Consider the following 16475-nt stretch of genomic DNA (forward strand, 5'->3'; position numbering starts at 1 on the left):
AATAATAATAAAAAACACACCATAATTTCAACTATTTTATCATATTATTTTCATAATTTTGTTCTTGTTATTCAATAAAAAAGATAGAATCAGAAAGAAAATATAAAAAGAAACAAAATGTAACCAAACTGACTGTATTCAACGTTTATAGAGTAAGATTAACGTTTTCGGTTTAAAAACAAAAATCAATAAAAATTACAAAAAAAAATCAACAAATAATCAACAAATAATCCATTTTAATAGTGTAATATTAAGTTTTTTCGTTGTTTTTTAAAAATATATTATCATGGGACCATTTAATAAATGTATTGTGGCCAGATACTGGCCAAGTTGACTATAATACATGACATAACAATAACATCAACTAATAATTCAAAGTTGGTTTCTTAAAGTCGATAACCTCAACTGGATACACCAATACTGCAACAGCAGTAATTACTGTAGATCCTGAAATTAATGTGATATTAATATTAATGGGAAAATTGCGATTTTGTGTTATTCGCATTAATAATATTACACATTTATTACTAAGTTTTGTATATGTGTCCCATGTTACTAAAACAGCACATTTAATTTTTTTTTTTAAATTCTAATATATTAATAAAACAAAACTGGAACACAATTCATTGTAGACAAGACAGACTAATTGTCCAATAGTCCCAACAAGATGCCAGACACGTGTGACGATAGCAGGGTCTTTGGCCGCCCTGTCAAATGCAGACACGATCCATCGGGGGTGAATTGGTTTTAGTACGCTAATATTGCGGTCGACTCTTTCTTTATCTTTACTGTTCAAGTTCCCCATAACTTTGTTGGCAAACAGTTGTAATGGTATGTTTAACTAATGTTTAGCCAGATTTAGGTAACTATACACGTTACCTAAGTGATTGCCACAAAAATAACCTTTGAGTTGACATTACCAAAAACAACAGGAATTAACCAGGTTAAGTGATGTGTACACCGATGTTAAGCGAGTTCATCTCATTGAAGACGCCTGTAACTTGGATTTAACTGTAAAGTACACAGCCATGTGTTATTAGAAAAGTATACTGATGGAAAGAAATAAAGGAACACACAAATAGTATCAGATAATATTGACTGCAACCACAGCCAAAATCCAGAGTACAAAGAAGTTAACTGTGTTACTGGTAGACATACCCACAGTACTGACAGTCAGTCCCATATTGCATCTCTGTATTGTATACAGGCATAACTACTTTAGTAGTGAATTAAATTTGATCTTAGATACCATGTGTACCTTTATTTCTTTCTATCAGTATAATATTTCAAATGGCGGCCACTCATTAATTTCATGTCACACTTTAGTCTGCCCACCATCATTCACATTAATTTAAGGACGCGTTAATTTCAGGATCTACAGTATCTCGAACTTTCATTTGTTGGTATCTTACTTTGTTTTACATGACCATGTTCTGTAACACATTTCCTGATTACACCATTCACAAAACCAGTCTGCAAAATAGACAGGAAACAGTTTAGCCTGCCACAAGTTCATTGTCAGTTTGCAAAATGTATCTGCCACAGTAACTTTAAATGTATATGATAACAAAATTGAACATGCCCTGTGTCTGAAACTGTATATGTGATCATGTATGGAAAAACCAAGCCAATGTCACCAGTAGCAATTCATGCCTAATGTAATTTTAACTAATCAACATGATAATGGTTCATATTTGAAAATTAAGCACTAATAAACAATTTCTTTACTTTCTGCTTGCAAAAGAGATAGAGCTGCAAATATTGATACAGGTGTAAAAAAAAATGTAATCAAAACTTTATTTTTGCTTCTTTGGCAGGGTTTTCTCTAGTCTTAGATGATCACATACTACATTGAAATAAGTATTAAAAGACACTGTTCGAAAGATTTTAGAAAAAAAATGACCACAAAATATGTATGGTAATAACATATAATAAAAAACTAAATGCCACATGCAATTGACAAAAAACGTCTAACATGGATATTCAATAACACTGTACATGGCATAATACAATTATATACATTTTAACATACAGTAACAACCTTGATTTAAGGACAAACATTGTAATAGAGTAATCTAGGCATTATATTGAATTGGCATTATAGTGAGGATGCTTCGGGTTTACACCAAAGCATAATATATAGAGGTGAGATATAAATCATATTTGACAAAAAACATGAAATTTTCTATTTATTATATAACTTTTGGCAATTTACCTTTATTTTTAAAATGCCAACAGCAAAATAGCTCCGGCTTTCTTACAATGAAGATAACACATTCTAGTCCGATTTGTGCCAGGATTCGCGCAAGCATAAAACATCCGAATCTATTTGGATTCGCGTGAAATATTTCTAAACATTTATTAAATTGAATAATCAGTGAATAAAACATTACCGAATTTAAAGGTATACTGTCACGGAGTTAAGGACCTTATTTCGCCGAATTTTTAGCCCTGATTTTAGAGTGAAATAGTGAAATTTTCACTCTAAAATGTGTTATCGTCACTGAGTGACTGATAACACTTTTATTTCACGGATATTTTAACATATTTCACTAAATGTTATATAATAAATTTTTATTATCACATGTTAACAAATAACATGTTTTAATAACAAGAACTCTGCAGAAATAAATGTCTCATCTACAATAAACATTTTTGATGCACATGATGAACAAATATACATGTATGTGCAACTACAAACCAAGTTTCACTGACCTACATGTAGGACTGTTTGTGAGAAACTGATGTAAACATTAAACTTGAACGCTAAAGATGAAGCCGTTTCTGCCGCTGTCGGAAAGGTAATACCGAAATCTTGCTCTTTTTTTTTTACTACATAAAGACAAGACAAAAATATAGCAAACATTAAAGGCATATTGTCACAGACCACTGACCTATTTAATGGTCTAACAAAGTATTACCAGAACAAAAATAATTTTATTTGTCCTTAAATGTACTTTATTCAACCATCTTCATAACCACCATACTCCATTTATTAATGGTCCATAATTCAAAAACTAAAATTGCTAAGACGGTTGACATGGATTTCTCTCCATCATGGTTCAGTTAAGGTGATGCAATAGCTAGATTTGGTTTTCAACAATTAATGTAATTTTTAGTTATTATCCATTTTTAGAGAAATAAGGTCATTAAATCCGTGACAGTATGCCTTTAAGAATAAATGACAATGAACAAGGTAAGGTACTATTTGTTGACGTATCTACAATAACATGTATGAACATGGGAATCTGGATATTGTTCAACTCTGTGAGAGAGAAACAGGACCTGGATATTGTTCAACTCTGTGAGAGAGAAAAAGGATCTGGACATTGTTCAACTCTGTGAGAGAGAAACAGGACCTGGATATTGTTCAACTCTGTGAGAGAGAAAAAGGACCTGGATATTGTTCAACTCTGTGAGAGAAAAACAGGACCTGGATATTGTTCAACTCTGTGAGAGAGAAACAGGACCTGGATATTGTTCAACTCTGTGAGAGAGAAACAGGTTCTGGATATTGTTCAACTCTGTGAGAGAGAGAAACAGGACCTGGATATTGTTCAACTCTGTGAGAGAGAAACAGGACCTGGATATTGTTCAACTCTGTGAGAGAGAAAAAGGACCTGGATATTGTTCAACTCTGTGAGAGAGAAACAGGACCTGGATATTGTTCAACTCTGTGAGAGAGAAACAGGACCTGGATATTGTTCAACTCTGTGAGACAGAAACAGGTTCTGGATATTGTTCAACTCTGTGAGAGAGAGAAACAGGACCTGGATATTGTTCAACTCTGTGAGAGAGAAACAGGACCTGGATATTGTTCAACTCTATGAGAGAGAAACAGGACCTGGATATTGTTCAACTCTATGAGAGAGAAACAGGACGGTTAACCACACCCAGTGGTTTTCATCAGACAGTCCTGGGTTTGCTGCCATGGTAACACGTTTCCAACAAACAGAGATTTTTAACAAATCTAAATTACATATTAAATATAATACAGATTTTCAACAAATAAAAATAACATGTTAAATATAATACAAACTTTTAACAAATAAAAATTAATATGTTAAATATGGCTTATTGTTTAGAATATGAGTGTCTATATTTAATGTATCTCTTGTGAAGAAAGCTATGTGACTGCTTCAGGGAATATAACAGCATCAAAAATATATTATTATCTTAAATAACGAAACAGTAAGGAATTCCATGATTGTACATGTACAGCACAATTCTGTTGAAGTGAAAAAGAATGATACATGAACATCAAAAATAGATTGTCTAAAAGAGAGAAATATGAAATATTTCCATTACTGTTCAACTCTGCCAGAGAGACAGAGAGAGAGAGAGAGAAGAGAGAGAGAGAGAGAGAGAGAGAGAGAGAGAGAGACACAGAGAGAGGCATCTTTAGTCAACATTTAGAGCTGTTCCATAATATCACAAGGGGTCAGAGGTGAAGGCAATAATATCATTTTAATTGAACAGCACATGGGTCAATTTTGTTTTCTTTGCATAGTTGGGTTAAACAAAATGTTATTGTTTTATAGTCATAGATATGACACAACTGCTGCCCTCACATTCATGTAGATGTGATCAATTCTGGAACACCACTTAAAACCTTTCGTTGTTATCACATACAGCCACCTTTTCTTTACCACTCCTGTAAGAGTTATCTACTCTTGGTAAACTATGTGTAGCAGTATTACTGAATCCAATATGGGAGAATAATTTTGTACAAAATATTTAAATGTAGATAGAGGTATGTCACTGCAAAAGAGAATGAAACATCACCATCAAAAATAGATCATTATCTCCAATATACTCTGAGAAAGAAATAAGGGAACACTTGATATTGTCAACCAAATTTCAGTCCCTATTATCATCCTGATGTCTGTACAAACTTGTAATGTTGGGCTGGTGTCAGTAATGTGGTATTGAATGCCAGTAACACGGTTACCTTCCTGACACAATGGATGATGGTTTTGGTTGCAATCACCCTTTCCTGCTGGAGGTGGTGATCGTATGATCCCTTATTTCTTTCCTTCAGAATACTAATTAAACATTAAATACTTAAGCACTCTCAGTCTTAAGTACTTCCATTATTGTTCAACTCTGCAGTAGTGTAAGAGGACGGCACAGCACGTTCCGCTGTGTTAACACTTAAACAGTTTTGGTTAGTATCGTGAATGATACCGTTTTTACTTGAGCTGGTGCCAGTGTTATCTGCTCCTGACAATATTGCACTATTACTTTCAACAGTTTTGTTTTCAGCATGCTGATCTTTCACGGCAGGTGTTGATGGATCGGTCAGACCAGATGTTTTATCTGTAACTTCTTCTGTTCTTTGACTTCCTTCTATCTGGTCTTTACCACAGGATTCTGACTGTGATCCTGGCAGTGTACACATCTGTAAAAGTGTTGTTTTATCGGAAACATCTGAACTAGTTGGAGCCGCATTCATGTTAACTCCATTTTCACTGGTCACATTTGAAGTCTTAGCTGCATGCTCATTGGTTGAATGTTGAATGTTACCTGCTTTTTCATTGGTTGATTGTTGAATGTTAACCTGTTTCTCATTGGTCACTTGTTGAATGTTACCTTGTTTTTCACTGGTCCCACCTGACAGTGATCCTCCACTGCCGTGGTTCTGGTGAGAAGGGACGTCTGACATCTTGCGTAATGGACTGTTGATCGTGTGAACCGAGTTGAAGTTCATCAGTGGAGGAATGGCTGGAATCTGTATCTCCATCTCCTCCAATGAGATCTCCATCTCCAGCTGTTTCATGAGCTCGGCCAGCTTCTTGGCTTTGCGTACCTCGTTCTGGTTTATAATTGTATAGAGATGCTCCGTCAGTTGTTCCTTCGTCTCTCCCTTTTCAAACAGATTCATTTTCGCTTTGATGAAGTCTTGCTCTGCTTTTTCATATTTCCTCCTGGATGAAACAAAATTACACAATGAATGAATTTTAATGACAACCTAGCATAAAATCTGTATCAGCTATAGCGAGTGAAAACAGGTTAATAACTCTAAGACACAGCTTCACTTGAGGGGAAAGCATGTTGTAGGATCAACATAAAATGCTCCTACTGGCACTAACTAGTAGGAATTTTCCTATTGTGCGCTGGACTCTCAGTGGTTCAAATCCGTTTATTGGAAGCTGATTTATGTTACATATTTATATTCAGCAATATTGTATGAACAATAATGAACCAAACAACACATTTAGTCAAAGCCGTGAAGCAGCATTTAAGGCATTTGTACCAATCAAGGAATTTATTATATTTATTTGTCCACACACAAGACAGTACATACCACAACCTTTCATAAATCAATTGGGACATTGGTTGGAATACCAAAAACCAGAGTGCATTGAAGGCAATTGATCCTGTGGCCCTCAGATGAAATTTTTTGTGTGTGTCATGATTTATTCATTTTTGGCTGTTGTATGTCAAATATTTGGTAATTTTTAACAGTTTTAATTAGAGATGGAAACCCACTAAATTTTTCCATTAGTAGCAAGGGATCTTTTATATGCACCACAGACAGAATAGCACATACCACAGCCTCTGACATACCAGCTGTGGTGCACTGGCTGGAACAAGAGAAACAGAACCATGGGCCCACCAACGAGGATTGATTTTTAAAAAAAAATGACTGCACATCAAGTGAGCACTTTTACCACTGGGCTACGTCCCACCACCACCCTCAGACGAGTGATCTAACACTGAGCTACACCCACCTCCTCAAAACTAACACTCCAATTACATCATTGTATTACGACTAATACTGTGTATACAAATGCTCTACACATACTGAGCCTCCTGGTACTGCAGACTGGCCTCTTCGATCTTGTCTCGGATTATTCCCACATCTGTTGACAGTAAGTCGTCAAGGTGACTCAGTTCTCTCTGAATCTTCGTCAACTTCGCATTTTCCGCCTTCGCCTTCTTCTGTCTGAAACAAAACAAAAAGATAACATTTGATTTGGTTAACGACACCACTAGAGCACATTCATTTATTGATCATGGACTACTGGATCACAGACATTTGGTAATTTTGACATTTAATCTTCGAGGAAACCTGTTACATTTTTCCATTAGTAGCAAGGGATCAGTCGTGGTGCACTGGCTGGTACTAGAAATAACCCAATGGGCCCACTGACTGGGATCGATCCCACACTGACTGTGCATCAAGCTACCTCTTTACCACTGGGCTACGTCCCGACCCCATAAAACAAAATATATTAATTACTTTTAATTAGGACAAAAACATATTTCTGATCATGAATGTAACAACCCATGTCTTTTGACGACTTGTATGCAATCAGGGGCGGGACGTAACAACCCGTGTCTTTTGACGACTTGTATGCAATCAGGGGCGGGACGTAACAACCCGTGTCTTTTGACGACTTGTATGCAATCAGGGGCGGGACGTAACAACCCGTGTCTTTTGACGACTTGTATGCAATCAGGGGCGGGACGTAACAACCCGTGTCTTTTGACGACTTGTATGCAATCAGGGGCGGGACGTAACAACCCGTGTCTTTTGACGACTTGTATGCAATCAGGGTCGGGACGTAACAACCCGTGTCTTTTGACGACTTGTATGCAATCAGGGTCGGGACGTAACAACCCGTGTCTTTTGACGACTTGTATGCAATCAGGGGCGGGACGTAACAACCCGTGTCTTTTGACGACTTGTATGCAATCAGGGGCGGGACGTAACAACCCGTGTCTTTTGACGACTTGTATGCAATCAGGGTCGGGACGTAACAACCCGTGTCTTTTGACGACTTGTATGCAATCAGGGGCGGGACGTAACAACCCGTGTCTTTTGACGACTTGTATGCAATCAGGGGCGGGACGTAACAACCCGTGTCTTTTGACGACTTGTATGCAATCAGGGGCGGGACGTAACAACCCATGTCTTTTGACGACTTGTATGCAATCAGGGGCGGGACGTAGCCCAGTGGTAAAGTGCTCACTCGATGCACGGACGGTTTGGGATCGATCTCCATCGGTGGGCCCATTGGGGTATTTCTCGTTCCAGCACCACGACTGGCATATCAAAGGCTGTGGTATGTACTACCCTGCCTGTGGGATGGTGCATGTAAAAGATCCAATGCTGCTAATCGAAAATAGCCCATGAAGTGGCAACAGCAGGATTCCTCTCTCAACATATGTGTGGTCCTTAACCGTAAATAAAATGTGTTGAGTGTGTCGTTAAATAAATAATTTCTTTCTTTCTGTAAGCAATCATCAACATATTATAATAACATCATAACACTGTCAAATGTCAAATGCGGGGAAACAAATTTTCAACGACTTTTCATGTTTCATAACCAAACTTAAAATTTTAAGACTTTCAAGAAAATTACATCAGCAAATTCCATGAATTTCTAGGCTTTTGGTCACCCCTATGAACTCTAGGTAATAATGACCCAAGCAGAACACACCAATACATATGTCAAAATACTGATATGTTACACAACAAGCAAAATGAAAATACTGCAAATAAAATGCATGTCACAGGCCCGACAAATGGTCCTGTCTGCTGTCTGCTATCTGCTGAGCTCAAGGGCCACAACTCTGTAAAAAATGGGCAAACCCCAAAGAAAGTCAAACATGATCTGTAACTCTACATGATAAAGCTATACACAAAATTTTAGGCATGAAACATACATAGGCATGAATATCAGGCATGAAACATACATAGGCATGAATATCAGGCATGAAACATACATAGGCATGAATATCAGGCATGAAACATACATAGGCATGAATATCAGGCATGAAACATACATAGGCATGAATATCAGGCATGAAACATACATAGGGGAGGGGTAGGTTGATAGATGAAGATAAAACCTATAGCCTCCGCTAATTGGAGTGTTATGGACTAACAAACAGATAATGAGCCATTAAACATTGTTTTTTTCACATACAAATACATTACATTTATAATATGCAACATACATGTATGTTACCACCACATACATGCAGGCTACACTTACAAACCAGCAACATACCATGGCTTTTGGTGTATCTGCCATGAAAAATTAGCTGGAATTGGGGGGTGTATACTACCAAATCAAATCCCATAGACGACAATAGTAATATGTGTGGCTAAAACTCCTACCTGCAACGTATCAATTGAGATAAACGCCACGTGGATATAAATACTACCACCCCTCACCCTTAAAATGAATCCAAAAAACACTGGGGGTCAAGCTGCTCATTTCAGAGATAATGGGTTGCATCTGTGTCTACCCTAATTCCACACAGAATTTGAGTACTTTATTTTGCAGGTACCCCATACATGTTTCAAGAACAAAGCTACTTGAAACACTGGTACTAGATGAAATAAAATTAAATACATTTTTGTGCCCAGATGAAACCAATTTCTTTTACAACCAACACACCTCGAACTTTGACCCAATCAGAAGTTATTTGGTTTAGTACTGTATATTGCCGTATATTAGCCAACTTTTGAAGTCTAGAAATACTAGAGTTAGCTTATACACGGAGGCAACAAAATTTGGTTCATAAAATTCTGATCGAGAACACTCCCAACCGCGACTTAAAAATTTGATCAGACCCTTACAGCCATTCAGAGATTATGTAACAATAATTTGTGTGCAGTATAAATAAAACATATTATATGGCTTTTTGTTCTTGAATGAATGAATGAATGAATGAATGAATGAATGTTTGTTTAACGACACCCCAGCACAAAAATACATATCGGCTATTGGGTGTCACAAATGGTATATGAACATATTATTTATACACCACAGTGTAAGGAGCTGTGGCGAGAAAGAATAATACAATATATAAAATCGAGTTACGTATATCTTAAAATTTTGTAAAGAAGTCAGTGTTTTAAAAACTTTACAATTAACATTGGATGGAATTTAAATGATTCCTAAACATTTCTGTTGCCAAATATATCATTTCTCGTCGGCTTGAGATGATCACACTCCACCAAAATGTGCCGCACAGTCAGTGTACACTGACAGTGTTCACACTAAGGAGGAGGGTCCTTCTTTAAAATAAATGAATGCGTCAAATATGTATGGCTGATGCAGGCACGGCATAAGACTACTTCATCCTTCCTACACCGCCTGTAGGATGACTGCCACTCTCCCAGGACTGCCTTGACAGAATGAAGCTTATTCGCAACCGCACCGTCCCAATCATCTTGCCAAGTCGAAAAGATATATTGGTTAATATGAAATTTAAAATCACTGTAGGGGACACCAACATGGACACGGGGCAAGCTCAAAGCAGACTTGTTTTGTTCTTGAATGCATTAATAATTTGATGAATAATAATAAAAATTACTTGTTTTATTGTCATTTCAATGGTAAAAACGTGTTCTTTCCAACAATCAGCCATCTTTGTTTGACATCTCTGTCTATATTATTTTGTAAGCTCTTATCTGATTCGGTCACACAAGTTTGCCACCTGCACCCGTGTAAACAACAGCCATGGACCACAGAATTGTTTTTCCATGTGGGGGTAAACAGGGATTAAACATGCTTTAATAAGTTTATTATTTGCTGTCCAGTGAATAATTTAATTACTTATGTGCAGTGATATGTTGTTACAGCTTGAATTGTTTATTTTCCTGTTACGATTTATTGGTGCTAAATTATTTTTGCATGGCATAGAAGACTTTAGCACTGCGATAATGATTACTGTGTCTGTAATAATTGAAGGGGAGAAAATATTATGAAAAAGAAAACCACAAGTCTATTTGTTGACAGTATTATTGAAATCAATGCAATGTACAACTAGACGAAAGATGACTTCGGCTTATACACAAGGCCGATGATTTTGTACCGGACAGTGTTTGAGATTAAAAAATTTGGGCAGTATACCTGTTGGATACTAACATTTCAAAATCTGGTATCCTACCTGAGCATTTAGTATCCCACTTAAATGAAATTCATAAATAACATCGTAACAAACTTGGACGACACTGTTACTTAACTTCACCAGTAAATTACTACTTTTATTGTTTCAGCGAAAAATAAAAACGCAGGATTAAAGAAACCCAACAGCATTATGTGGTATCCTGGTGGGATACTGGGTCATTGAGTCTGGTATCCAAAATTAAATTCTGGTATCCCCGGGATATCGGGATACCGTTAATCTCGAACACTGCCTGATATTTAGGGTTAAACTAAGGAGTCGGCTTATACATGGAGTCAGCTAATACACGGCAATATACGGTACTACCTGGAAACAACGGGTCTATTCACTAAGTCTGCACATTTTGTTTAATTATGTGACTTTGTCATTCAGGGATAGCTTTTGACAGATAATCTCATTTCCGTTTGTTGTCGTTTTCTTTTGAAATATAACTCACCGTTCACTGATGGTTTTTGTCAAATATTCTCGTTTTTGTTTGTTTGCTTCTTGGATCATCTTTTGCTGTTTCTGAAAGGTTTCCATTTTGTTTATATCCACACTGCAAATAATGAACAACAACATCAGAGAAGAAACATGCAGCATACAATTCAGAATTAAGTGAACATTTAATAAATCCAAAAATATATTTAAAGCTGCAATTTCAAGTATCAATTACTATTATTTAACCATTTAGTATAGACAATCCACATTAATTTTCTTATCAAACCAATCTTCATTATTTTGATCACTAATTTAGGACACATAAAAATGTATTATTCAACCATTTTCCTTGCTATATAAGTATTATTACATGTGTAAGTATAAGCGAAAGACTTATATGTCACATGTATTACATTCTGTGGCTAACACATAGAAAAATGAAAACATAATTCTTGAAAACAATTAAAGCTTGCAAATTTATCATCTTTGTGCGACATATTTCGATTTACAGGCCAACTCATTTTCATAAGTAAACACACCAAACTTTACACACAGACAATTTGTACATGCATGTATTTTTATTAATGTTTTTAAATATCAGAAGCATTTAACACAGTTAAAGTTTGTTTTGCTTAACAACACCACTAGAGTAAACATTTGGTAATTTTCGGACATGTAGTCTTCAGAGTAAACCTGAAATTTGTTTCCACTAGGAATCTTTTATACATATTTTTTCACAGATGAAACAGCACATACCAACCCCTTTGATACACCTGCCATGGTTTGATCCTACGACCTAAGCACCTCAAGCAAGCACTCTACCAACTGAACTAAATCCCCCCCCCACCCCCCATTTAACACAGCAAGGCTCGAATTTGTCAGGCGGCAATTGCCGCTCAAAACACTTTCCAATAATCCGTTTCATAAGCAGCTTTTACTTTCCATCTTATTTCTAAAAATTGCTTCCAGTATGTCCCAGAATTCTTGATTCGCATTTGTCAAGTGTTTTCCGCATTTCAATTGAAGAACTTAAAATATTTTAAAACATTACTACATTTGTACTGACATTGTGGACGTGGCCATGTTACATTGGTGCACACACCAATAATGGAAGAATTATCTACCAACAACATTCTCAAAACTCATTCAGATCACATCGGCCGATTACGGTTTTTAAAATCCGATTTCAGCGACAGTGAGTAATGCAAACGTCGTGTGAACTATTTAGACTGGTTCTCCGAGTGGTCATTCAGTTTAACATGAAATGTAAAAACTAGTCTAGCGAACGTTAGCAAAAAACTACTGGCTGCATGAACTGCTTCTCAATTTCAAATATTTGCCTCCCAATTAAAATTTGAGAAGCAAAGATTGCTTACCGTATCAATCAACAAAATGAATTTCAAGCCTTGCACAGAGACGAAGATTTCTTTTCACATGTCATAAACATATGTAGATGATAACAAGATAAATAGTGAAGCTGATGTATATATCCACTTCAGTAAGGGACTACCGTCAGTTATCTTCGTACCACAGTAACCACTGGGGTATGAAACCTGTCTGTTTGGACAGATGCCGGTGGGGCACCATATATACTTTGGAGACAAATCCATAATTCAATAATTGCTCCTGTGATGGCTATGAATTTAAAAGTAAGTGGCCTTACACCTTCCCATTCAAATGGTGGAGCATTCACTCTGGGTTGAAGAAAAAAAAACTGTTTGCAATTTCACACATATTATTATTAGAGAATGACCCAGTATGGCCAAGCTGTGGACTATTTATGGTACCACAACATGTACATTTGTATATATAACTATGAAATAATGAAATAAATCAATATTTTAAACATGGTAACCATGACACCAAACGTCACCTGATAGCTTCAACTTCATCCAGTTCCCGAACCACTTTCACGTTGTCACTGGCAACGGACGAATCTGTTGATACTGGATGCTGTCCATCTTTGTTCTGGATCTTAGCTGCAACATCTGTAGTTGTCGTGTTACCATGGTGACTACTAGCCGCTGCCTTGTCTGTTTTATTGGTGGCTAGCTTGTCTGTAGTTTGTGGTTGACTCAGCCGCTGTGATGGATGAAGGACTGGTTCTGGCGACTCTCCAAACTGACTGACAAACTGGCTTCTTGCTGTTCTTGGACGCTTAAGTTGGGCTGGTTTTTTGGCGACGCCTACGAAAATAAAAATAAACATAGAGCATTATGTACATGTACTTTCATTTACTCTAGATACTTGCTAAAATCCAGGTCCTTGTGAATATATTATTTTAATTAATTCTGCCTATAATGTAGTAAATACCTTATGTGTGCATAAATTGTGTATATAATTACTGTAACAACCCATGTCTTCTCCCTTTGCATGGGTTGTCATATATGTCAACAAGGGAATGGTCAAGAAAAAAAATAAAGTTAAAAAAACACCCATTGGACTTAACTTTTAGACCTTCGTTCAACATTTTCAATAAAAATTACCCCCCCACCCCCCATCCCCATTATTAAATTCTCTAATCCTCTCTTCTTTCTCTCGTTTATTTTTGGGCTGCCCTAAAATACTCCAAATTATGTAAATATTCAGCTGAGTAGTCGGTTCCTTTTTTACTAACTGCCATTTCAAATTCTAACCATTTCCAATTAATCCACCGCCCCTTTCTGTCCCGAACCAAGTCACTGGCAAAGTCCAAGATCGTTCTTGGGAGAAATGTGCCTAAACCTTACTTGAATATAGGTACGTTAATATGGTTTGAAAAATCCACTAGCCCTCAGTCCCGACTAGTCAATTTATAGTCTGGGCTAGTGCAAATTATCAACTGTATTACCTATTACAATACAGAGGACGGGACGTAGCCCAGTGGCAAGGTGCTCGCTTGATGCATAGTCTGTCTAGGATCGATCCCCGTCTGTGCACTGGCGTAGGAAGCAAGGAGGCATGTGCCCTCCACTTTCAAATATTTTGCTTTATAATAGTGTAAAGGTGTGTAAATATAAAAGTGTGGGCCCCCCGCCCACTTTTTGGCACCTTCCTACGCCACTGCTGTGGGCCCATTGGGTTATATCTCGTTCCAGCCAAAGCATCAAAGGCTGTGGTATGTGCTATCCTGTCAGTGGGATGGCGCATATACAAGATCCCTTGCTACTAATGGAAATATGTAGCAGGTTTCCTCTCTAAGACTAACTGTCAAAATTACGAAATGTTTGACATTCAACAGTCGATGATTAATAAATCAGTGTGCTCCAGTGGTGTTGTTAAAACAAAATAAACTTTTACTATAATACATAGCAGGCCTCACGTGAGGTCAAAATCATAGAGCAAAGTCACTTCTCTCTCAAACTTTAGAGGGCAAAGTTTTTAACAGCAGGGAGATTTGAATTTTTAATCCACAAAAATAAAATATGCAAAACGAAATTATCTTAATACAGGTGCAACTTATCATTTTTTATTTTTTTTTACCGTCTGTTCTGCTAATTGATGGATGTGTGCTCTATAGTTTTTTTTAAATCACTGTCTTTAAAAATAATGCAATGTAATTGAACAGTATTAATTTAACCATTTAGAATTCATTCTCTCACAAGTTTGTTTTCTCATTTCATTTAATAACTACTCCATGCAGAGTATTGTCCCAGTAGATTTATATATATAATTTACCACGGTCAAGCTTAGATTACCCAGAGGCAATTAAATGTGTTCCACATTCACAGTTTCTTAATTAATACACTGTGGAAGTGTGAAAATTGCTTATCTGCTGCACCTTGTCACTGTTGTATAACATTAAAAAAAAAAAAATCGAATTTACAGTGGTCGCTTAACACGAGTACTTTAGCGACTTGGGGATCCAGTTTAGGTGGCTGCTAGGTGTGTAGGACAGGTTACCTTTTATTATGAGTGCATATACATTAAAAATCCACTAGGACAGGTTTGCTTGTATTATTTTATAATGTCGACATCTGTTTTGTATGCTGAATTTATTCATTATGACAAAGTCTATGTAAAGCTAGTTAATTACTCCCCACATTTTTTGTTTTACATCGAGGTCTGCTGCTCCAAACAAATGTATTTTTTTTCGGTGGAGCATGATCCAAACTCCCTAAAAACAATTCATTCGCCATAGTCTAGATCCCCACCCGTGTACAATATCCAGCACATTTGCCTGACAATACGCTTTGAAGTCAGTAGCACGTTTAGGTCATCTATTAGTGCCAGACACGGGTGTTGTCTGAGCTAGACAGTCTACCGGTATCTGTGAGCCTGTCGCATGATTTTGTGGTGCTAGTCTTTCTTGAAACTGTCAGACACTTCACACATAATTATTATCTAATCTATGAACAGGTGTACCTCAAGTTCTTCACCATTCATTCGTGATGTGTACAATGCAAGTGATGACTATTTTTAAAAAGGCGACACAGAGTTCGCCTTATGGTGACTGGCACGGTGAACTGTAGTTACGGTATTGTAACGGAAACTTTCGCCTACGTCTCGGTTACCATGTCGATGTCAGCGCTACGTTATCGTATCTAGGTGAACTGAAGTCAGGCTGGTCAGAGAGAAGTTTAGGGCCTCACTTCGCCCAGTCGCGTGAGCCTTGCATAGACCAGTGACTAGCCAAAGCCTGAACAATCACACACACTCAATCACAGGCACACAGACACACACCACACACACAATAAAAATAAATAATAATAACTGTAATAAAAGTGCAAACTGATACAATTACAAATGACCATGCTATGGTCTAAGCACTCTTTTTTTTTTTTTTTCAACAACGGAGCGATTGAATCGTTTACCACTAGGCGTTCTTCCATCGTTTTTCTGCGTAAGAAGTGAATACTATTTCTATATGGAGAGATACTGCAATAAACTTCCTATAATATATTAGTAAATTACCATGACTGTCTTTGACAGAAACCTTTAGTATCCGAAGATCTTCTTCAGTGAAACCAGCCCAACCTGCCATGTTGTCAAAGTATTAACCTTAATAACACGGCATCTATTCGCGCTTCCTTTCATGCAACTTCCTTATAGCTCAAGGGGAACAACTCTCAATAAAAATTAATTACTTATCAGCAAGCCGATGTAAACGTCAGCAGTCGTAATATTACGAACTCACCCGAGTC

At 36.9% G+C, this 16475-nt stretch overlaps 1 protein-coding gene across 2 annotated transcripts; it reads right to left on the bottom strand.

Moving 5' to 3' along the window:
- Positions 1-3067: 3067 nt before the first annotated feature.
- LOC121387482 (RAB6-interacting golgin-like) lies at positions 3068-16367 on the bottom strand. Of its 2 annotated transcripts, XR_005959826.1 has the most exons (6): positions 16246-16367; positions 13226-13538; positions 11369-11470; positions 6809-6949; positions 3434-5927; positions 3068-3248 (listed from the first exon to the last, which is right to left on the bottom strand). XR_005959826.1 is itself a non-coding variant. In XM_041518615.1 (5 exons), the coding sequence occupies exons 1-5, from the start codon at positions 16313-16315 to the stop codon at positions 5081-5083; spliced, it is 1473 nt and encodes a 490-aa protein (XP_041374549.1). In that variant the 5' UTR covers positions 16316-16367; the 3' UTR covers positions 3068-5080. The 2 variants fall into 2 exon arrangements, 1 of the variants encoding a protein (XP_041374549.1); XM_041518615.1 differs by having other exon boundaries at positions 3068-5927.
- Positions 16368-16475: the final 108 nt, after the last annotated feature.

Source organism: Gigantopelta aegis, chromosome 13 (genome assembly GCF_016097555.1).
Source record: "Gigantopelta aegis isolate Gae_Host chromosome 13, Gae_host_genome, whole genome shotgun sequence".
NCBI lineage: Eukaryota > Metazoa > Mollusca > Gastropoda > Neomphalida > Peltospiridae > Gigantopelta > Gigantopelta aegis.